Source organism: Chiloscyllium punctatum, chromosome 2 (assembly GCF_047496795.1).
Source record: "Chiloscyllium punctatum isolate Juve2018m chromosome 2, sChiPun1.3, whole genome shotgun sequence".
NCBI lineage: Eukaryota > Metazoa > Chordata > Chondrichthyes > Orectolobiformes > Hemiscylliidae > Chiloscyllium > Chiloscyllium punctatum.
In genome coordinates this window covers 34,737,294-34,762,059 of record NC_092740.1, presented here as the reverse complement: position 1 = coordinate 34,762,059, position 24,766 = coordinate 34,737,294, and the positions used below count along the sequence as shown (strand labels likewise).

The 24,766-nt window shown below is 40.2% G+C and overlaps 1 protein-coding gene across 2 annotated transcripts in view; it reads left to right on the top strand.

The window, feature by feature from the left end:
* pdlim3b (PDZ and LIM domain 3b) overlaps positions 1–24,766 on the top strand; it is a 103,759-nt gene that overhangs the window by 27,234 nt on the left and 51,759 nt on the right. For both annotated transcript variants that reach the window (XM_072595425.1, XM_072595417.1), the window contains exons 2-3: positions 9,776–9,927; positions 10,252–10,336. In XM_072595425.1, the coding sequence (XP_072451526.1) occupies positions 9,776–9,927; positions 10,252–10,336 (237 nt within the window). The remainder of the gene's footprint in view (positions 1–9,775; positions 9,928–10,251; positions 10,337–24,766) is intronic.

Here is a 24,766-nt window from a genome sequence, read left to right as displayed (position 1 = left end):
CATTTTTCTTGAGAATTTTCTGGGATATATCATCGATAGCCTTGTGTAAAACATTAGTCTTTCTTCCTGAGGGCATTTTCTATTTTTAGATAAAGAGATAGCCCAAGAAAGTAAGACATTAATTGGCATTACTCTAACTTGCCATAGAAGCTGGAAATAAAACAGGGTTAGAGTGCTTTTTTTTTTAAAATTCAAATTTAGGATTACCATAGGAATCAAATACCAAAACTGTGAAATTTCATATTAATAGAGACCTTCAAAGATAAATCTCATGGCTTTAATGATTTTTAATTCCATCCCTCCTGTTATGTATTGTTGGAAATACCTAGATGATATTGATCAGATGACAGCAGCGGAGTAGCAGTGTTGTGTACAAGCTCCTGGTCTAGGGCTTATCCTCCTCCATCTGCTTCCTTTGTTTTCTTTCTTTTTTCTTTTGCTCTTCTTTTCTCTTTTTCTCTTTCAAGGCCTTTTACAACCTTTTCAGCCTGACAGAAATGGACCCAGCAGCGCACAGCATGTGATGACAGCAGTAACAGGAGAAAGCAAGTCCTGCCTCACGGAAGGGAGAGCGGGCCTAGCTATTCAAGATGGTGTCACTGGTACGGTAGGCTCATCTGCTCAAGGCCAGCCATATCCTTCTTATCCCTCTCTCCTTTTTATCTTTTTCTCTTTTCTTCATTTATGGCACTGCCAGTGATTGGAGTGAGTACCCCTGGTTTTGTAGGCCTGATGCGTGGATTCCTGGGATTGGCAGTGAGATGTCGGCTGCAGTGATGAAGGAACGGGGATTTCTGGTGGCAGTGGGCCCAGAGCATTGACCTTGCAAAAGTCCTGGAGCCATATTGGGAACACAGACTGATGAAGCTGAACTCTATTTAAGTACTTTCTTGTCACTCTTTTGTACCTCAAAATGGCACTGGATTGTTGCAACAGAACACTATTCACTGTATCTACCCAGATATATGCGACAATAACTCATTCATTCATTCATTCATTTTCATTCATTCATTCATTCATTCATTTTCATTCATTCATATGTCATAGAACATAATATTTAGTTTTAGCAATTAAAGCTTTAACTGTAGATGAATTGATGTATTTGTCAGAGAAATTGAGTAAATACAAACTTTTTAAACTTGGAGTTAATACTTAGAGTTAGTTTCTAACTTATACTTATGTTCAAAATTAGAGTTAAAAGTGTAAACACTGATTATGGGTAATCGATTTCTGGATTGTGGCAGAGTCAGGGTGTCTATCGTTATATCGATAGAAGCATCTATTCTGAGATAAGGAGTTTTATAACTTACTTAGAAATTATTCATGTTGGTTACAGAATCAGAGAGTTGTGTTGAATGTAAAATAAATTATTGCATTTCTGTTTGAGAACATTACAAAGCATTCAGTGGAGTTGGACTGTGGGAGTTAGAAGATGCTTTTGTTTAATTTGCGGAGATATGTGTGTTGCTCACAGAATCAATAGCCAGTAACCAGTCAGCTTGGAACAGGCAAAGAAGAAATCAGTCAGGATCTGGGTGTTGCTTACAGAACGCAGTGGCCATTTTGCTTTGGTGTCGTCGGCATCTCACTGGGTTGAATAGGCCATCAGAAGTTGTTTCTTAGTTGGGCCTGCACCTTAAGCAGAGAAAATACAGTTTTGATTTTATGATGAATAAAGTGACTACATTCACTAGTATGAAGCTTGAGGAATAAATACAATGGCTCTCACAATGAAATCCATTTGGACAGTTAGAAAACTTGGAATATATGGAGTGGAGTATGATAGAAGTTGAAGAACCCTGAAGATTTTGTCTAGCTGAGAGCTAGGAAAAGCAACTACAGTGATGCTCATAGTGAAAATCAGCAGTAAGTCCAGATAATACAGTGAAATCTAAGCTTGTGCTGTGAAGTCATGAGGTTTTAAAAGGAATTTGAAGAATTATTTGGCCAAAAACAAATGGAAGAACAGCTGCATCACCAGGGGAGAAATTAAAGTAACTTCTGGTGGGGTCCTGTGGTATACCTTTGTGCTGTTCCCAAGAAAATTGAATGAATGTTCTAATGTACAAGAGAATTCTTGGAGGGAAGTAAAACATAGAACTGAGTTTATATCATTAGTAATTTTAAACTATAGTATTAACTAAATGGTGCTTGCTATGTTTCATTCTTGTATACAGTAATTGTGCTTTTTGTTTAAAAATGTGGCATTTTGGGGAGTCAATCTGTTGGTTAAATGCTGGACATTTAGATTTCTCTTTAAGTGCCATGGTAGTCTAATATTCCCGAAATGCCAACTCTCCTGTTCCTCAGATGCTGCCTGACCTGCTGTGCTTTTCCAGTGCCATGCTTTTCGACTCTAATCTCCAGTATCTGTAGTCCTCACTTTCTCCATTGTACTCTGACAGGATGGTGACTGTATACACTGCTGTAAACAGGGCATTAACAAAATGGATAAATCTGTAGGTGTTGGTTTTGACAGATCTGCGCCCTTCTGTACTTTCGGTCTAACTTCTTGGGCTTTATTTTGTGGAGAGAGGCATGTTGATTGTCCCACTCCAGTAGCTGGTTGATCATTTAAAGATCGTGAGATGGTGAGAGTGACCTTATCAGATAAATATGGAACTTCTACCTCCAGGGCTGGCAGCAGAATAGTCCCAGCAGAACCAGAAGGAAATTGTGGACACTGCTGGGATTATAAGAGAGAACGATCTGTCATGGATGTCAGACTAAGGTAAGTTGGGGATTTTTGACAGGGAGAAATCAAGGGACTCTACAGAAAGGAGTTTAGGGTGTTTGAATTTTGGAGGCTGTGGGGATGCACAAAATTGGGAAGTGGTGATCGAGATACCTCAATGTGCACAAGGCATCCCTTGAAGGAGATGCCACTCAATGTTCTTACCTCAAATTCTGAAGGAAATGACGAGGCCACTTTCACTATTGCAGTATTTTGGTTTGGTCATTCATGGGATATGAATGTCATTAGTTGAGCCAGCATTTATTACCAGCCCTCACTGCATCCTGAACTGAGTGCCATCTCAGAGAGCATTTAAGAGTCTGGGGTCACATGTAGATCAGACCAGGTGAGAATTATTATTCCCAAAAGGATATTCTTGAACCAGATGGATTTTTACAAAATTCTACAATGGCTGCTGTTAGGTTAACATGTATGTAGTGATTGTAATGAAGTCAGTCAGGTAGATCTCATAGAATATGAGTTCCCTGATTGGGGCTGTTAGTCTGGTCCAATCAGGGAGCCCTGGCTGACATACTTACACAGGACTGTGAGAGGCACAGTTCACTCTGAGAGCTGGCTTTGAGAAAGCTGCATCAGTGTCAGACTCTCTGTAAGTAAATAAACGGTGACTTGGTGACAGAATAACTGCCTCTGTAAGGTTATTTCTATCGAATTCCAGCTCTTGCTTTCTGATTCAAATTTCACTATGGCAAGATTTCAATCATTTTCCTGAGAGTATTAGCCTGGGTGTTAAGATTCATAATCCAGTGCCAACATCCACTACACTACTGTTACCCCACCACATTATGTTAACAGAGTCAGAATCAAGCTATCTACTGCTTCTTGGTCCTCAGAGAGATATTCAGATCTGTTTCTGTTCAGTCGTGTTTCTGAAAGAAATACTTTTTTTTTATCAAAGCTAATCTTTGCTAATTTTCAAGGTTCACAAGGATATTTCACCTTCCCTCAGCAGATCCCATCATCTCCTCAGTTTCTCCAGGGTGAGACCTCAGCCTAACCATCTTGAGCTTCTTCATCAATGATCTTTCCTCAAGAGTGGAGGTGTTGACGGTTACACAATGTTCAGCATCATGCATAATTCCTCAGATAAGGAAGACTGTCCGTATGCAGCAAAACCTGGGCAACTTCAGATCAGTAGAATTCATCCTACTCAAATGCCAGGCAATGACTACCTCCAACAAGAGAGAAGCTAAACTTCTTCTGTAGACATTTAGTAACACTGACACTGCTGAATCCCTCCACTCCCACTATCCTAGAGTCACCATTGTGCAGAAAGTCAACTGGACAAGCCATATAAATACTATTGTGACAAGAGCAGGCCAGAGGCTGGGAATTTGATGGCAAATAATTCATCTTCCAATTCACCAATACCTTGCACCACCTTCAGGATACAATTCACAAATGTGATGGAATACTCTCCACTTGTCTGGATGAATGCAGCTCCATTATTCAAGAAGCTTGGCATGATCCAGAGCAGAGCAGATTACTCAATTGGCATCTCATCCAGCACTTTCATTATTCATTCCCGTCCTCACTGCTACACAAGGTGACCCATATGCTAAATATGCTATGAGGACTAATTAATGCTTCTCAGACAGCACCTTCCAAACCCACAATCACTTCCATCTAGAAGGATAAAAGCAGCAGATACATGGGAATACTACCATGGGCGAGTTCCCCTCCAAGCCACTCACTATCCTGATTTGGAAATATGTTGGTGTTCCTTCACTGTCCCTAGATCAAATTACTTAGAATTTTCTCCTTAACAGCATTGCAGGTCAACCAATATAACATGGACTTTTGTGGTTCAAGAAGGCAGCTCACCACCACCTTCTCAAAAGCAATTAGGGATGGCCTAACCAAGGAAGAAAGGAAACATATCTCCTCCCAAAACAATTAGGTCATATTTTTTGGTATATACTCTCAGCTGTTCACTTAATTGGTAATTAATTCCACCAGTCCCTTTGGATTAAAAAGATGAATATCTCCAGAGATCTCTTTTTTCATTAATACCCAGTTTTAATCAAAATGTCCTGGTATATAAATATTTTACTAAACTCTTTGTTTAACTGTTTTTAATTTGCTTCAAAGCTATGAAAAGTGTAAATAAGGGCTGCATTCTCAGCCCCCTACTGTACTTCTTGTACACTCACAACTGTGGGGCCAAATTCCACCCCAACTCCATTTACAACTTTTCAGACAACATCACTGTTGTTGTTGGATCTCAGACAATGATGAGACAGAATACAGGAAACAGAATAGTGGCTTAGCAGCATGGTGTACAGACAACAATCTCTCCATCAACATCAGGAAAACAAAGAAGCTCGTCATTGACTTCAGGAAGCAGAGTGGAGGACATGCCCCTGTCTGCATCAATGCTGCTGAGGTGGAGATGGTCAAAAACATCAAATTCCCTGGAGTAAATCACCAACACTCTGTCCTGGTTCATTCACATCAATGCAAGGGTCAAAAAAGTACAACAACATCTACTTCCTCAGAAGGCGAAGCAAATTCTGCATGTCCTCAAGATGTTCAAGATCAGTGGTCAAGGATGTTCAAGATCAGTGGTGGGACAGAAGATGTGTTGATGGTGTGTTGATAACACATTCTTGAGTTTGGCCTGGTTGAAGTCATCAGCTATGATGAATAAGGCTTTGGTGTATTCTGTGCTGAAAGTGTGTTGACAGAAAAGTGCAGCAGGTCAGGCAGCATCTAAGGAACAGGAGAATCGACGTTTCGGGCATCAGCCCTTCTTCAGGCCTGAAGAAGGGCTGATGCCTGAAACGTCGATTCTCCTGTTCCTTGGATGCTGCCTGACCTGCTGTGCTTTTCCAGCAACACATTTTCAGCTCTGATCTCCAGCATCTGCAGTCCTCACTTTCTCCTCTTTGGTGTACTCTGTCTCAAGACTGTTTGAGACATTGTATATTACATTCAGTGCACTCTTAACCTCCACATGGGGTGAGATGAAGACCACTGTCAGGATAGCAGAGATAAACTCATGCAGCAAATAATAGGGACGCCACTTTAGTGTAAAATATTCGAGGTCTGAGGAGCAGTAATTCATCAGAGTCACCACGTCTGAGCACCAGGAGGTGTTGATTATGAGGCAAACCACACTGCCCCTTGCCTTGCCCTAGCAGTCCATTTAGTGAACTGAGAAACCCTCAGGTTGTAAGGTACAGTCAGTCATGTCTGTATAAAACAGAGCAAACAGTAATCTCTCAATTCTGTTTGGAAAGTGAGTCGAGCTTTGAGTTCATCCATTTTGTTCTCAATGGCTTGGATGTTTGCCAGAAGTATGGGGCTGGGGGAGTTGAAACCCAGGCATTGGTGAAGGAGTCAGCTGCTCCGAGTGGTATGTGTATGATCACAGTGGGGGACTGGGCTCCTTGAGCATTCCAGGGAGAGTTCTGGTGGCTGGTTTGTTTGGGCCTCCGAAATGTCTGGTTACCGTGGGGTCAGGTCTTGTTCCCGCACTGGTCAAGCCTCAGTACTGGTTTCCACAAGGTAGTCAGGCTTGCAGGAAGCTGGTAGGTCTTTGGTTGCTCTGAGGTTGTGATTCCGGTGTCACTAGTTGAGCCTTGCCAGTCATAGAATCATTAAACCTGAAAGTAGATTTAAGAGAACATAGTAATTCTGATAGACTTAGAATTGAGGTTTAGAAGAGCAGAATGATTATAAGATGTAGATTATAAGAATGAGATCTGTTCGCAAAATGTCGCCACCCTCTGGCGCCATCTTGAAACATAAAAAAATTCATACAAAAATAAAACCCTGAAATTTCATTCATCAATTCCTTAAATACCAAAACATCTTTGTTGATCAACTGTGAGGGACATTGCCAGATTGCCTGTGATTTGTGACCAGGAACGTATACAACTATAAATGAACTCTATCCAATCCTTTGGCTAACTAGAGTTAACCAAAAGTAAGTAACACTCTTGGTATGACAAAGGCAGTCATGAGGCTGTGGGGCCAGGGGTAGAATGCAATGTTAATGATGGCTTATATAGACTTCAGTCTTGTTTTTTGTTCTTTCAGTATACCTTCAAATTAGTCAGTGCCGACATGGAATGTTTAGTTAGTCATGCCATACTAACTTTAGGTTAGCAAAGAACATTATATCATTTCTTTAATCTACATGCAGCTTGTGATGGAGCACTTTTAGTTGTTTTGAAATTGGCCTGGAATCTAAAATCCTAGCATTTTTCCATAACTCTTTTCAAATTCCCTTCTGCTTCCTCTGATAAGGATTTTAAGAAAGAATGTATGGTTTTCTTTCCTGAGTCACAATATAACAAAACTTTGAGCTTGCATATCTATCTATCTTTATAAACCTATTTTTTTGCCAAGAACCCTCCCCTTTATTTCAGTTGGAGGCAGGGGGATGATACATAAATTTATTGATATTAATAAGTTACCTTTCAGTTGCAGTTTCAGAATTCTGATGCTGTTCTAGTTTCATTGACATGGCTCAGAAACAGTTCTATATCTCATAGCTGAGTTTCCTGTTCAGTGAGACTCCTCCATATAGGTTTATTACTAAGCATTTAATTAAAATCTGGGTTCATAAATAAAGTCTTCAAAAATTCAGTTAGATGTGAATTATTCTGTTGAACAGTGAGACCATTATTGAGAAATTAATTATTTTTCATCTTTGATAATCCAAGGGTTTTAACTTCAATAGTGTTTTTCACAGGGTGATTTTTATTTTTACCCTACATGAACTGCATTGATAGTCCAAAAGCTTACTTCTTAGAGAAACCTTAAAGCTCATGTGCTGATTTTCATCCATTTGTACAAAATGGCTTTAAATCCAGATTCCCGGAAATAAAAGGACAATGCAATAGTGCTGATGTGCTGCAGTGAAAAGTGTCAAATTCTTGCCTATTTAGCAATGTTGCAGCTACTATATTGGGCAAGTATCTTGTGCAAAATGTACAGTAAAAGAAAGCAACAGTCATACCACCAATATTTCATCAATTTGGCATCATTGCAACAGGTTTGCTGGGTCATACGATCTCCTCTGACTACTATTTCCTTTGCTTTGATATAAAACCATTTATCTTTAAATAGTAACATCGCTTGTATTTTACTTCCCAATATTTAGAAGCAGCCTGGGTGAAAATCTTTTTCCATAATTTAGTTTAGATCCAAAAATATGGTTTTGTTTGTGAAAAATATGCACCAGTATAATATTTTAAATTAACAATCCAATTTTATCAATTCACTGCTCATTCTCCTTTCCCGTCCTTGGCCTGTTACTGAGTATGCATCAGTGGTAACCAAATGACCATAGTTTATGTGTGTGATGGTTGATATAGTGTGTTCACAGACAGTTCAATATTGTAGGGGGTTCATGCTGGTGGATTGCTTGGCCATGCAGGGTATCAGTCTAACCTTGACATCTCCCAGTGGCCTTTGTCACAATAGTGATCTAAAAATATAAATTCTTGGTTTTCAACTTCCATCATCTGCTTTTAATATCTGTGACTGGATGGAACTGATTTTAAAAATGGCTTAAAATTGACCACAGTAATCAGCTGACCATACAGGCCAGCTAAGCTTTGTGAAGCCAATGTGGGATAAATGAAAGCATCTGAACTGAAATTAATATTTTAATCAAAAGATTCTGAAACTAGATCAATCAGTCAGGCAAGAAGAAACTCTCATCTTTTTTGATTTCCACCTGACTGACAGGTCATTTTGGAGATGAAAGCTATTAGCTGCAATTATCAAGGTTGAAAGCAATGAACAATGAACACTGAAATACACAAACCAGCTGTATTTCAGGGGACTACTTTTGTTAGAACTGGGAGAGAATTATTTTTGCCTGGAACCAGATGAGTGAAGTGTTCACTATCTTGTAAAGGACAAATCACCTGATGACAATGCAAACAGAGCGAAACATCCAGAGATCAAGAGCTTAAAGAGATCTAACTTTTCACCATCATCGAGAATACCTGACATCCAAACAACCAGGGTATCCAGTTAATATTCTAATGCCCACTCAAGGATACCCTAAGGGCATTAAACTGTATATCCTTACCTTCTTTTTATACTAGAGTCTATCCCTCTTCAATTTTGTACGTGTGTGTATGTATAGTTGGTATCACATCTTTATTTTTTTTGAAGGAGTAGCAGGTAATCAAATTGCTCTTTCTTTCAATCAAGAAAACCTCGTAATTGACTCCTTACATTGGGTAACTACACTTTTATTAGACAGAGCTATAGACCAAGCTGGAAAAGAACTAAGTCTTTATAAAGGTCAGTGAGTGAACTTGAAAAGAGAGGAGCCAAGTTACGCCTCCCCATATTGAGAAGTACTAGTTAGTGACTGGGAACAGGAACCCCCTCATAGAGGGAATGTGATCTATCATTACAATTCTATTCCATTTAATAGTTATGCAACACATTACAATCAATACTTTGATTCTTTACTAACCTTATAGCAGTAATAATTTAATTGGACAGCCTTTATACCTCACAGGACTAACAAGAAGTAAATTAGTCAGAATCATTTTCTAAAGAACTATGTTACTTGTTGCTCACGGAGAAATGATCAGGCTCACCTGTGAGGCTCATATGTTGTTGGATATCACATATGAATGCCCTGTTGATCAAAGAAGTAAAAATCACCTAAAATTAGTAGACCCATAGTATAGCAGTGCTAAGCACTTTCAAGAGAACCAAGGGAAGGTGAAGTGGATAAAATAGACAAGAAGAACTCTTTATGCAGGTTATGTTTTACATCTAATATGTGAGCGATTTGGGTTATTTAAGGGAACTACATATGTACCATGCACTTTTCTGGAAAAACATAAGACAATTGAATTTTCAAGAGATGTTCATCCCACTGTTGGTACCTTGCACTTTACTGTTCTGCGATCAATGGGAATACAATCAACTTTGTCCCTATATTTAGCTGGTATCAACTCTTGTACAATTAAGTTTACAATCATGATCTATATTGTCCACTAATACTAAACAAAATTCTAATGTGGTTTAAATCTCTAGGTAACACCTGGAAGCAAGGCATCACTAGCTAATCTCTCCCCTGGTGATGTTATCCTAGCCATTGACGGAATAAGTACAGACGCTATGACACATGTTGATGCTCAAAATAGGATCAAGGCTGCTACAAGTCAGTTAAGCCTCAAGATCAACCGGTTAGTATGGCTGTAGTACAATATTATATCATCAATAAATTAACAGGGAACATTGACTCCTTATAGAAGAACTGTTCCAGCGTTGCATGTGCAGCAAAGGACTAGACAGCATAATAAAGAAAAGAACTGCTCATTGTGACTGTCATTGAGAGTTACTCTTTTTAACTCAAACCAAATGCTTTTTCTAGCACAAGTACTGTCATCATTTTCTATCCTAATATCTCTTGTGTTTGCTGATCTGTGCATTTTCTGTAAATGATTTGAGTGCATTAACAATGAAAAGAGAAAATGCAGTTGTTGAGGTTTTGTTTGCTTGTGTCCCAGGCCTGAAACTAAGCTTTGGTCTCCTCAAGTCACTGAAGATGGCAAGGCAAATCCCTTCAAGATTAATTTAGAGGCAGAACCACAGGTAAATAGTACAGGAAAAAAACTCAAATGTTTCAATCGTTTAACTGTCTATTATTATTATTGGAGGTTGTTGGAAGAAAACCAAGTTAAAATTGATCATTCTTTAATTTGTGTTCTTAAAATTTAATTCTGTCACTGCGTGGTTAATTCATACGTTTTTCAAAAACAATGTTTATCCTTTAGCGGATTATGTGATAGATGTAATACTTCAAGATAAATAATTGATAGGGCTGATAGTTTACATTTCTTTATGCATAATAACTTATTTGTTAGGTAATAAACTTGGGAGGAATTCATGTTCATTAAACAAGGATGAAAGGACCAAACAGACTAGCTATTAACAAAAATGGAAATTGGTCTGGCACCATCTGTGGAGAGAAAACAGAATCAATATTTCAGGTCCAGTGACCTTTCTTCAGATTATCCATTAATATTTGATACTAGGTGCAAAGCATTAATGTTATTCCAGAAGGATTACTAATGAATAATTGTACATTTTTTTAAATGTAGGAAAGTAGAAAAAGGAGAAGCCTCTTAGGACTCGTTCACTACCTGATTTATTCATGACTGATCTATGCTCCAGAGATCTACCTTTGCTCCATAAAGTAGCAATTTATTGGATAACAAAAACTATTGATCTTAGCTAAAAAATTATCTATTGATCTAGCCCCAATCTTCAGTAGCAGAATTTCAAATTCTAATACCCTTTGTACATAGAAATATTTCTTAAAATCTTCATGAATAGTCTAGATTTGATTTTAAGACTATCTAGTCCTATATTCCTTAACCAGTAGAAACGGTTTCTCTCTAACCTACCTATTCCCATTAATATCTTGATAAATTCAATCAAATAATTATTTAAACTCATGAAATTCAGGGAAAAAGATCTTTTAATTTGTGTTACCTCTCTTCTCATACTTTGACCTTGAAGATGTATATCTGATAAATATACATAGCACTCCCTCAAAAGGGAAGGAAACAGCATAATGGTAATATCAATGGGCTGTTAATCCAGAGACCCAGATAATATTCTTGGGATCCAGGTTTAAATCCCGCCATGGCAGATGGTGGAATTTGAATTCAATAAAAATCTGGAACTAAGTGCCTAACGATGACCATGAATTGATTGTTGTGGGAAAAACCCATCTGGTTCATTAATGTCTTTCAGGGAAGGAAACTGCCATCCTTACCTGTACTGGCCTATAAGAAAATCTGCACCCACTCCAATGTGATTGATTCTTAAATACCCTTTGGGTAGTTAGGAAGGGTCAGTCAATGCTGACCTAGGTAGTGACACCCTCATCCTGTGAATGCGGATTTTAAAAACTCCTTCCTTGAGATTAATACCCAGAACTGCTTGCTGTATTTCAGATGTGGGCTAAACTTTTAATAACTGAAGCATGATTTTTACTATTTTATTCCTGTGGCTCTAAAAACCAGCATTTCATTAGCTTTTAAAAAAAATGGTTACCTATTCATGATAATTTAATTGTGTACAGATATGAACATCCACCCCTGACACTCACTCACTCCCCACCCCTCCATCTCAAACCTCACCACTGCCTCAAATCCCTTTGGACTTGCACCATTTTCATAGGATTGATACTGCACAGTAGGAGACCATTCGAATCATTTTATCTCTGTGGGATTTCCGAGTAATTCACATTCTTCCATTTTCTCCGCATAGCTTACTTCTCAGATATCAGTCTAATTTCCTTTTGGATGTTTCATTTCAACTTGCCTCCACTACACACTCGGACAGTGCATCCCAGAGTTTAACCACATTCCCCAGGAAATGTTTTTTTTCCTCATATCTCTTTTTTCGTTTCTTTTCCCAATAATTTCAAATTTTGCCCTCACAATTTTGATTCTTTCACTATCTACTCTGCCCAGACCTCTCAGGATTTTGAATATCTCTATCAAATGTCCTCTCAGTTTACTCCAAGGAAAGTAGTTATAATTACCCAGTGTATCTTCATAACTGAAGTTCTTCATCCAAGAACCATTCTCATTAATCTTTTCTCCACTTTCTTCAATGCCTCTCATTCTTTAAAAAATGGCATGCCTGGAAGTAGATACGATGCACCAGCTGAGAACAAATTAGTGTTTTATACAGGTTCAACATAACCCCCTTCCTCTACTCTATGCTCCATATTAATAAAGCCAGTTTGCTTTATTACCTACACTCTCAACCTATATTGCTACCTTCAAAACTTAAGAACATGTAAATCCACCTTCTTCTGATCCTGCACCCACTTTAATGTTTTGTCCTTTAGTTTATATTGTCTCTTCATGTTCTTCCCACTAAAATGAATAACTTCACATTTCTTTTTATTGAGCTTCATCTGCTACTTATCCATCCATTCTACCAATCTTTATATGTCCATTTGAAGGTCTACACTAATTTAGTCACTGTTCAAAATGTATCCAGATTTTTGTATCATCTACAAACTTTGAAATTGTTTGCTATATACCAGTATCTAGGTTGTTGACATATATCAGGAGGTTCTCACTGTGCGCATGTTGACTATCACTGATTAACTGAAAATTTTCAATGAATTCAGTTAACTCTTAATTATGGCTCTGATAGCTTTCCAACAACAGATATTAGGCAAACTGAAGTATAATTCATTATTTTTTTTCTCTCTGGTTTCTTAAATATAGGAATGATATGTGCAACTTTCCAATTTAACAGAACAGTTCCTACATTGAAATAATTTTGGAATGTTATAATCCACTTTATCTTGTCCAAGTACCTTTAAATCCCTGGATTGGAAACCATCTGGTCCTGGTGATTTATCATTCTTTAATGCCATTACTTTCTTCACCGCTATTACTTTAGTTACTTGTTTTGGTGAGCCTCTGCTGCTGATTCAAAGTTAGTTTTCTTGTGATGTTCGACATATTGGCCTCTTTCTCTGCTGTATACCTCTACTCTAAATCGGAAACAAAGTAATTATTTTGCCTATTCAATGTTTTCACTCACAATATCATCATCATCATCAGTTTTTCTTCTAATTCCGACATAATTGTAAATTGTTTGTATAAATTTCAATCATGCTTTCTTTTCATAATGTTTTAAACTCCAATTATCTATCTTGTCATCCTTTGTTGTTCTTTCCTAGTCACCAGAATCTGTGCTTCAAAAAAAATGTTTTATTTTGTTTAGTTTTATATTGCCTGTTACCTCTTCAACAGACCATGACTGTCTTCTTTGGCAAGCCCTTGAAGCTGTTATAAAGCTAGTCCATTTTCTTTCTTAAAGCTGTTCCTTGGCTCAAGGATACTCTGTACTTGATTTTTAATAAACCAGGCCGGGCTCCATTCAGACTAGTTTGGTACAGAGTTGGATTTTGAAAGGCCTTTTGTTTATATGTAAACAAATGACACTTCAGGCCAAAGTAGTTATGTTGGAGAAGTGACCTGTAGAATGAAAGGGGAGTGGTCAGCTCTCTAGATGAGCAGTTTAGTTCAGTCCAGAACTGGTTGGGAGTTCAACAGTGAGCTGTGTGGAAACTCTTTCTGCTCTCCATTCTAAGTTCAACCTGGAAGCATCTGATTCTTTTTTGTACTGTGTCTAAAGGGGTTTGCTTATTGGGACTGTTATGTGTATTCGGAACAGCATACATAAGGCTAGTTTGGATAGTCTGAGTTCTCTAGGAGTTCTTTATTTTGTTCTTCATGTTTCATTGTGTAATTTTGTGAATAAATTTTTTGTTTGTTTTAAACCTGGTAGTCAAACTCGCTAACTTAATCATGGTAATTTTCACTGTACACTTACAGCAATAAAATGCAAAGTTATGGTCTGGGCTGCCTGCTCTAGAATGTTTTGAGTGGTCTTGCCTAGTCCATAACAGAAGTATAAACTGGCTCAAAATCACATTAAATTGTATTTTGAACAACTCCTACTGATCATCTATCATTTTACCAATTATCACTTCGTACAGATCCCTGTGTGTATCTTATTTTCCCATTTAAGATGAACCTATTAAAGCTAAAATGTGTGGCACTGGAAAAGCGCAGCAGGTCAGGCAGCATCCGCGGAGCAGGAGAATAGATGTTTCCGGCATAAGCCCTTCTTCAGGAATTATTTCTGATGAAGGACTTATGCTTGAAACATTAACTGTCCTGCTCCTCAGATGCTGCCTGATCTGCTATGCTTTTCCAGTGCAACACTTTTTGAATCTGATCTCCAGCATCTGCAGTCCTCACCTTCTCCTGCTTAAAGTTAGACATCAAGCAATTGTTTTGTATTTCTTTCTTGCAGATATTATGCAGAATTTGATCATACTGGATAAATATTCATCTATGTACAGGCCACTAATGACATCTGGCTCACTACCTTTTTTCATTACTCTTTCATGGGATGTGGGCAGCAGCCTTTATTGGCCACCCCTGATGTACTTGAACTGAGTGACCTCTTCAGAGAACTGTTAAGAGTCAACCACATAGCTGTGATTCTGGAGTCACATGTAAGGTAGACTGGATAAAGGTGGCAGATTTGTTTCTTGAAACGGACATTCGTGAATCAAATAGTTTTTACAATGATCAGATAACAGTTTCATGATTGCTATTACTGAGACTAGCTTTACATTCCAGATTAATTCATTGGATTTAAATTCCATTTAAATGCCTCACTTGAATCTCACTCTTTGCCTTTGGATTACTAAGCCAGTGGCATTACTACTGTGCCACCATTTCCCGATCATTTCCCTATAATTAGACAATTAGACATAGGAACCACTGTAGTCCAGTCAGTCCAACATGTCTGCTCCATCATTCAATGAGGTCATGGCTGATCTCATAATCCTCAACTCACTTTCCTACCTTTTCCCCATAACCATTGATTCCCTTCCTGATTAAAAATATGTTTATCTCAGCCTTAATGACCCAACCTTGATAACTCGCTGTGGTAAAGGACTTCACAGGTTCACTACAGAAATAATTATTTCTCATTTCTATCTTAAATCCCTTCCTTTGAGATTCTTACCTCTGGTTCTAGATTGGCCCACAAGCAGAAACAATGTCTCCTTAGTTACCCTGTTAACGCCTGTTTCTACTCTGATTCATCTAAACTTCAATGAGTACAGGGCCAACCTACTCAGCCTGTCCTCATAAGAAAATCCCTTCACATCCAAGACTAGCCATGTGAAGCTTCTGTGGACCGCCTCCAATCCCCATATATTTTTCCTTAAGTAAGGAAAGCAAAACTGTTCACAGTTATCTAGATATGATCAGACTAGTGCCTTGTATAATCTTAGCAAGACATCTCTAGTTTTCGAGTGCTGGATGCTGTGGTGCTGGAAAAGCAGAGCAGGTCAGGCAGCAGCCGATGAACATTTGTCCACTTAAGTGACATCCAGCACCTCTCCTCTTCTCGCTAATGTGCATAATTCCACATCTTCCAACATTATATTCCATATGCCTTGATGTTGCCCACTCACTTAACCAGTCTATATCCCGCTGCAGACTTATTGCATTATCCTCACCACTTGCCTTCCGTATTTTTCTGTTATTCACAAACTTGGCTGTACTATATTGACTTATATCATCCACATCATTAATATATCTTCTAAATAACCGTGACCTGAATAAAAGTGATCTCTGTGGCAGCTACAGGTTGTCATCCTGAAAATTCACTCTTCATTTTAACTCTCTGTTTTCTATTAGTTAGCCAATCCTCTATCCATGCTAATATTGTAACCCTAACGCCATGAGCTTGTATCTTATATGCACTATCTTTTGGAAATCAAAATACATTATATCTATTGTTTCCCATTTATCGATCCCATTTGTTACCTCCTCAAGTAATTGCGGCATGATTTTCTCTTCATGAAACCATCCTGACTCTGCTCGATCATATTATATGTTTCTAAATGTTTCTAAATGTTCTATATGTTTCTAAATTCCATCCTTTATAATAGACTCTAACATTTTCCCAATGAAAGGTATTAAGCTACCTGCCATGTGGCCTGGTTAAATCTGTGACATATTGGATCTGTGAAATATCATTGTGGAAACTATATATGGCACACAGTTAAAATCTCCCATTAGAAGTATCCTACGTTTACAACATATATGTCTATTCACAGCATTAATATAACCTACTGTTCGACAGCTGTTACCGGGGTTTTGAACAACTCGATGTCAGGTCGAAGTTCCTGCTCTATTTCTTAATTCCGTCCATAAAGTCTCCTTAACCTGCTTCCCTCTTGTTATATCCTCTCTCACCATCGAAGTGATTTTACTTTTATTATTTTCCTTATCTTTCCGTAAACCCCATAAGATGATATGTGTAGTTCCTGGTCTGATCATCTTGAAGCCAACTCTACATAATGGCTACCATGTCATATATTCACATCAAATTTGCATCTCCAATTCCTTCAATCAGTTCCTTATAAAGGTAAAATTGCTATAGTCCTATGCTATAGCAACCATGGGGCTGCTCTTTCATGAGAGAGATGACTGGTGGTGGTTTAACCTGAGGGCTACCACACCTCAGGCAAGGGGAGAGGTTGAGAAGGAAAGTGAGCCTCAACTGATGGTAACCTCAGTCAATGCAGGAACTGAACCCACACTGTTGGCAGCTGATTTACAAATCACTGTCCAGTCAGCTGAGCTATAACAAAGGCTTATGTAGATCATATATCTTAACCTTTCCTTATGGCCCCTGTTTTCATCTTCTATCTATTACCTATTTTTCTCTCTTGGTTTACTGCTTTACATCTTTTAGTCTTTCCTTATCCTTTGGTTGCAGAAGTACTATTTCTGATTTTTATTCTAATCTCGCCCCTTTTTGTTTGTTTTTGAATGGACTTGAAAACAAATGGTTTAAATACAACTCTTTCCACTGAGCCTTGCCCCAGTTTTGAGCTTTAAAGTCTTGTTAAAAAAAAGGTGAAGCTTTTTGTCTTACAGTTATCAGAACTATGATACAAGAAACAGACTTAAATAAAGAGACACTATCTTATACAGCTTTTTCTTTTCTGTTTGTTTCTTGAGTCCTAGCTCTGACAATAAATTTAATTAAACAAGAGTGAAAGATGAAAAGCTTCAACTTCTTGTCTTTTTAAAATCATTTTTATAACCTGTCCTGACAAGGATTTATTTAGTTTAAAGTCCTTGTCAGTCCCCAGTTTTAACTTTCAATCAGGGCCCTGTTTATAGTCCAATTCAGGCAAAGGCTGAGGTATGTGTTCCTTGCCTTTAAGAGATATCACCTTTAAGAATCCCACATGTTGTGTGAATGCAGGGTTGTAATTCTGCAAGTCTGGCTGTCAGTGTGAACACCGCACACACAAACATTAGCTATTGTGCTGTGATGTTTGTTTTATAACTAATAATGTGTTGTACTGCTTTAAAAGCAAGAAGCTATAGCGTTAATAAATCCCCGATTAGCAATTATCATTGAAATGTCATGGCCACCAGTGGTGGATATTGTTGTTTTAAGCTTTGAGACAGCTGACCGTGCAAAGAATTCATGAAATGTTGAAGGAGAAATTTGTCCAGAGCAGTGAGTATAGCTTTTATGGAACACTCCTTTAAGAATCAGGCAGATCTCTCCAGAAGAAAAGATTGTTGAAACTGAAGGCAGCAGTCAGCATAGACTTAACAACATGACTAACAGCTGAAGAACTAAAACATCCTCAGAGTGAACCACATTAGAAGAGTCAGATTACATTTTTGTATTCGTCACTGGAATCCACGTCATTTAAACAGAAGTCTACAGAATTCATTGAGTACTTTGTGAGCAGATATAGAAAGTAGGACTTATTCTGGACTTTGTTTTCCAGATGGGGAGCCAGTAGACATTATTGTTGAGTGTTTCCCCTTGTAAACTTTCCAGAAAGATCATAGGGGCAAAAAACTACAAAATGGCCATACATAAGAATAAAGCAATTCTCGCTGGTCAACAGAATTTACAGGTCCCAAGTACCAGCTCAGTGTTTGATACAATCAGCAGAACACCTAAACATAGCAAGACATGTAGAATGTGTAGCCTTCTGCCTCCACAAAGGAAATGCCCAGCTTTAGCAGCAAAGCCCATCGGCAGACGCAGTCCACTACAATAAAGGCTGATACAGCTACAAAGAGCCAGGTACTAACCCAAATGGACCATGACCAAGGAGTATCTTACTTTGCAAGCTACAATACAGATCATCAGGTCTCCTGCTAGAGGGCTGTACACAAAATGATTAAACAAATCAGAGTCTAATGATGTACACAACAAGACATTGAGTCTTGAACATATCTCGATCTCATGGAAAATATCAATGACATCTGACTGTCCAAAGAGCTTGCAAAATGTCAATCTATATGTCCTCACAAAACTGGTGCCTTATAAGCTTGACACAGGGGTAAGCATATTACCCCAGTGATTTCTACAATTCATGCACCCCAAGTCACAATGAAATCTAGGAATGTATTACCTACAGCATACTGCAGTTCAACAATTCCATGAGCTTGATCAGTAGCGCTGGAGTCAGATGCTGTCTGATGTTTTACATTGTGGAAACTGCTGAATATACTAGCCAGCCACACCTCAGAAGCTGTGGAATCAGTCAGATATCAGAGACACAATAGAAACCACAGCAGACTATTCATGAAATACGTGCAGAACTGAATAAAAAGAAACAGAATACATGATTTTCTTCTGAATTTCTACAAAACTGGTGGAGATGCACAATGTTTCAAACAAGGAGCTGTATGTCGCTCATGGGACAGTCCTTCCAGAAATAAATGCCAGTAGCGGTGCTCCAGTGAAACAACTCAAGCTGGAAATGAAACAGCTAATAAAACAACATATGGAAGAGGTAAGAAAGAACGAAGAGGCTGGTCAGTTAGAAAAGGAGAAAAATACACTGGACCAACAGAAGATCACAACCCATGTAGGATTCACTTGTGCAAAACCACAAGCTTCAGACTGAGCTGGAGGCTCTTAAGGAACAATTCAATAAATCCCAAGAAGATTTGAACCACCTTGAAACAGCTTGAGCAATGAGACTAGTCAGTGGTAAATCTGTTGCAAACTTTGGATGCATTGTCATCAAGATAAGCAGATTCTGGTATAGCAACTTCAACCAATAAAGTCAAACTTGACAACACAAACAGGAATGACAAACCATATTGATGATGTCTATAGAAGTCAACCAGGACCTCCAGCCAAAATCCCCATCATGGGATCTTGGTGCATTAAGAATCTATCCATTAGTTATTGAGTCAGATAGGCTCACTTGCTATTGGAAACAGTTAAACTTTCTTTATATGTATATTATATGTATACTTTGCCTTTATACACTGCACCTTTAAGAATTCAATGTGCTGTTTTTATACAAGGTTGTGACTCCAGCTACTAGTTAGCCTGGCTGTGGGTTTACAAACTGCTCACACACAAATCAATTGCTCAGCTGTAATGTCTGTTTTATAACTGATTATGTCCTTTACTGTCTAAAAGACATAACTCTCATTAATTAATGAGGGTTGGAACATTAAACTATTAACATTGCCATGCCAGAGTCCCACAATAGTATTGTTTCTTCTGGAGGTGTCAGTGTCTCAAGAAACAGAGCCCCTCTTTCACATATTACTCCTTTACTCAAACATTTACATCCTTGATCTATTAATTGCAGATTAGTAGGATGCATATGCATTGATAATAATCAATAAATTGTCACAATTGGGATCTATCTGGATTTACCTTAGAGATCCAAGTACTCTCCACACAAAATATCTTGTCTATTTTTCGTAACATCATTGGTCTCAACATGAATGACAATGATTAGATCATCATTCTTCTTTTCTTCAATACCCTTTCAAATTGATTAAAGATATCCCTCACTTTGGCACCAGGAAGACAAGATACCACGTGAGACTCTTCATCCTGATTACAAAGGATGTTATCTGTCTCCTTAATTTTTGATAGACCTACATCTGACCCATGATCTCATTGAATGGCAGAGTTGACTTGATGGGCTGAATGGCCTAATTCTGCTTATCTGTCTAATGGTCTTTATGCTTCTTGAGACCAAGGTTATATATATCAGAGAGCAGCAATGCTCAGGCACCTATATCCTTCAAAGACTTGGTCAACCTACAACATGCACCGCAAAATTCTGGAGATGTACCACCAGCAGTTCCTCCTACAGATTCCACAAAGACAACACAATAACAGCATCCTTTCTTAAGCCAATTGACCCAGCATCAAGGTGCTAATAACTCAAAACCAACTCGACTGGGAGGAATATATCATCCATATGCCTGAGAGGAGACACCAGAATTTGAAATAGAGTCCCTACAGTCTGGAAACAGGCCCTTCGGCCCAACAAGTCCACACCAATCCTCTGAAGAGTGACCCATTCCCCAACCTGTTTTTACCCCTGACTAATATACCTAATTACATTAGGTAATTAGATGAATCCCTGAGCAATTTAGTGTGGCCAATCTACCCTAACCTGCACATCTTTGAAATGTGGGAGAAAACCGGAGCACCCAGAGGAAACCCACGCAGACACGGGGAGAATGTGCAAACTCCACACTGACAGTCGCCCGAGGCTGGAATCGAACCTGGGTCCCTGTGAAGCAGCAGTGCTAACCACTGAGCCATTGTGCCCTTACTTTACTCGAAACCCTGTCATGATAGGGAACTCCTAGGAGTATATAGGAAATACTTTAGGGATATCCTCAAAGGACTCTTGAAGAGGTTAAACATTCCTGACAACTCAGGGGGTCCCAGCCTACTGACCTTCAAAAGTGGAAAAGCTTCATTCTCGAAGTCACTGAACACAGTGGTAGAAATGTGCAGAGGCAAAAATCAAGGCGTCAGAGGGGCGCATATGCCTCCAAACACCCCAGTGACTAACCTGTCCTACAAGTGGGATCTATCTGCAGATCACTCATTACACTCATCAGCTATCTCAGAGCCATCAAACTGGAGTGGAAGCCACTCATCCACAATCCTAAAGGACTGTCTCAGAAGAAGAAGGACACATCTCCCTTCATATTCCACCACAGTTTGGTCTCCAAGGTACCATGATGAATATTCTGATTGTCCTTCTGACAGTTTTTATACACAGAGGTCTTTATCTTTTTTTTTAAGATTAGATTACTTACAGTGTGGAAACAGGCCCTTCGGCAAAACAAGTCCACACCGGCCCGCCAAAGTGCAACCCACCCAGACCCATTCCCCTACATTTACCCCTTCACCTTACACTATGGGCAATTTAGCATGGCCAATTCACCTAACCTGCACATTTTTTGGATTGTGGGAGGAAACCGGAGCACCCGGAGGAAACCCACGTAGACACTGGGAGAATGTGCAAACTCTACACAGTTTTTTCGCCTGAGGCGGGAACTGAGCCCAGGTCTCTAGCACTGTGAGGCAGCAGTGCTAACCGCTGTGCCACCGTGCTGCCCAGCAGCTACAGCAGCTCTTTGAAACTGAGAATGAACTTTTTCCAGTAACCAGCCCAGTGCTGGTCTCACACCTCCTGCCTTAGGTAGAGCAGGTAGTGATTGAAGAGATGGTTGGGTGCAATGCTTGGGTTTTCCCATTCACTTGCTTTTGTTTGCACTTGGCTTCCACCAGGACCTGTTAGAGACACCCTAGATGGCTGGCACTTTGCAGATGTTTCTTGTCAACACTGAGTAGTCTTTGGCAAGAGATTCCCACCAGTTCATGGGGACATTACAATTTTTCAAGCAATTTTTGAAGACATCCTTGAAGTGTTTCCTGCGCCATTTTGATAACCACTTTCCGTGATAGAGATTCTAATAGGAAGCCTATTTTGGCAGTTTTATATCAGGCATGCAAACATGTGGCCCACTCAATGTAGCTAATCAGCAGTAACCAGTACCTTGATGCTGGTGATGTTGGCTTGAGAAATATTGGAGCTGAAAATCTGCTGCGCTTTTCCAGCAACACGTCAGGCAGCATCCAAGGAACAGGAGAATCGGGCATAAGCCCTTCCTCAGGAATGAGGAAAGTGTCCAGCAGGCTAAGATAAAAGGTAGGGAGGAGGAACTTGGGGGAGGGATGTTGCAAATGCGATAGATGGAAGGAGGTCAAGGTGAGGGTGATAGGCTGGAGTGGGGTGGGGGTGGAGAGGTCAGAAAGAAGATGGCAGGTTAGGAAGGCAGTGCTGAGTTTGAGGGATTTGACTGAGACAAGGTGGGGGGAGGGGAAATGAGGAAACTGGAGAAATCTGAGTTCATCCCTTATGGTTGGAGGATTCCTAGGCGAAAGATGAGGCACTCTTCCTCCAACCGTCGTGTTGCTATGGTCTGGCGATGGAGGAGTCCAAGCACCTGCATGTCCTTGGTGGAGTGGGAGGGGGAGTTGAAGTGTTGAGCCACGGGGTGGTTGGGTTGGTTGGTCCAGGTGTCCCAGAGGTGTTCTCTGAAACGTTCCGCAAGTAGGAACATTTCAGAGAACACCTCTGGGATACCCGGACCAACCAACCCAACCACCCCGTGGCTCAACACTTCAACTCCCCCCTCCCACTCCACCAAGGACATGCAGGTACTTGGACTCCTCCATCGCCAGACCATAGCAACACGACGGTTGGAGGAAGAGCGCCTCATCTTCCGCTTAGGAACCCTCCAATCACAAGGGATGAACTCAGATTTCTCCAGTTTCCTCATTTCCCCTCCCCCCACCTTGTCTCAGTCAAATCCCTTGAACTCAGCACCGCCTTCCTAACCTGCAATCTTCTTCCTGACCTCTCCGCACCCACCCCACTCCAGCCTGTCACTCTCACCTTGACCTCCTTCCACCTATCGCATTTCCAACACCCCTCCCCCAAGTCCCTCCTCCCTACCTTTTATCTTAGCCTGCTGGACACACTTTCCTCATTCCTGAGGAAGGGCTTATGCCCGAAATGCCAATTCTCCTGTTCCTTGGATGCTGCCTGACCTGCTGCGCTTTTCCAGCAACACATTTTCAGCTCTGATCTCCAGCATCTGCAGTCCTCACTTTCTCCTTGAGAGATATTGGATTGTGTATCCTGCCAGTGCATTTGCAGGCTTTCATGGGAGTTGGTGATGCTTCTCTAGAGGTTTGAGATGTCTGCTGTACATTGTCCATGTCTTTTCATGCATACTTAAAGGGCAGGCAAGGGTACTCCCTGTAAACTAGGAGCTTGATGTTAAGACATCAAGCATGTGTTCCTCAGATGGCTAAAAGCTACACAAGTGCACTGGAGTCAATGTGGAATTTCATTATCAAAATACTTACAATAAAAAAAAGTACATACAAATAACTTAGACCAAGATATAGCAAAGAAGTTTGTCATATGTCTGTAGGATGTGTAAGTTTGTTATCAAACTCTCCCCTTCTTCAATGAGGCTCCCAATTGATTCACATTGTCCAGTGGCTCTCTGTGGATCTTTGATAGTGGGTGAACAGTGTTGTATAAGCTGGTAGAGGACCTTTATCTTGTGGAGTCTGGATGAGAGTGGTGCTGAAAAAGCAAAGCAGTTCAGGCAGTATCCAAGGAGCAGGAAAATCGACGTTTCAGGCAAAAGCCCTTCATCAGGAATACGGGCAGAGTGCCTGAAGGATGGAGAGATAAATGAGAGGAGGGTGGGGGTGGGGAGAAAGTAGCATAGAGTACAATAGGTGAGTGGGGGAGGGGATGAAGGTGATAGGTCAGGGAGGAGGGTGGGGGGAGGTAGCAAAGAGTACATTGGATGGTTGGGGGTGGGATGAAGGTGATAGGTCAAGGGGGAGGGTGGAGTGGATAGGTGGAAAGGAAGATAGGCATTTAGGACAAGTCATGGGGACAGTGCTGAACTGGGAGTTTGGAACTGGGGTAAGGTGGGGGAAGGGGAAATGAAGAAACTTTTGAAATCCACATTGATGCCCTGCGGTTGAAGTGTTCCGAGGCGGAAGATGAGGAGTTCTTCCTCCAGGCATCGGGTGGTGAGGGAACAGCAGTGAAGGAGGCCCAGGACCTCCATGTCCTCAGCTGAGTGGGAGGGGGAGTTGAACTGTTGGGCCACAGGGCGGTGTGGTTGATTGGTGCGGGTGTCCCAGAGATGTTCCCTAAAGCGCTCTGCGAGGAGGCATCCAGTCTCCCCAATGTAGAGGAGATCGCATCGGGAGCAACAGATACAACAAATGATATTGGTGGATGTGCAGGTAAAACTTTGTTGGATGCGGAAGGCTCCTTTGGGGCCTTGGATGGAGGTGAGGGAGGAGGTGTAGGCGCAGGTTTTGCAATTCCTGCAGTGGCAGGGGAAGGTGCCAGGACTGGTGGGTGGGTTGCTGGGGGGCGTGGACCTGACCAGGTAGTCACGGAGAGAATGGTCTATGTGGAAGGTGAAAAGGGGTGGGGAGGGAAATACATCCCTGGTGGTGGGATCCGTTTGGAGGTGGCGGAAATGTCGTTGGATGATTTGGTTTATGCGAAGGTTGGTAGGGTGGAAGGTGGGC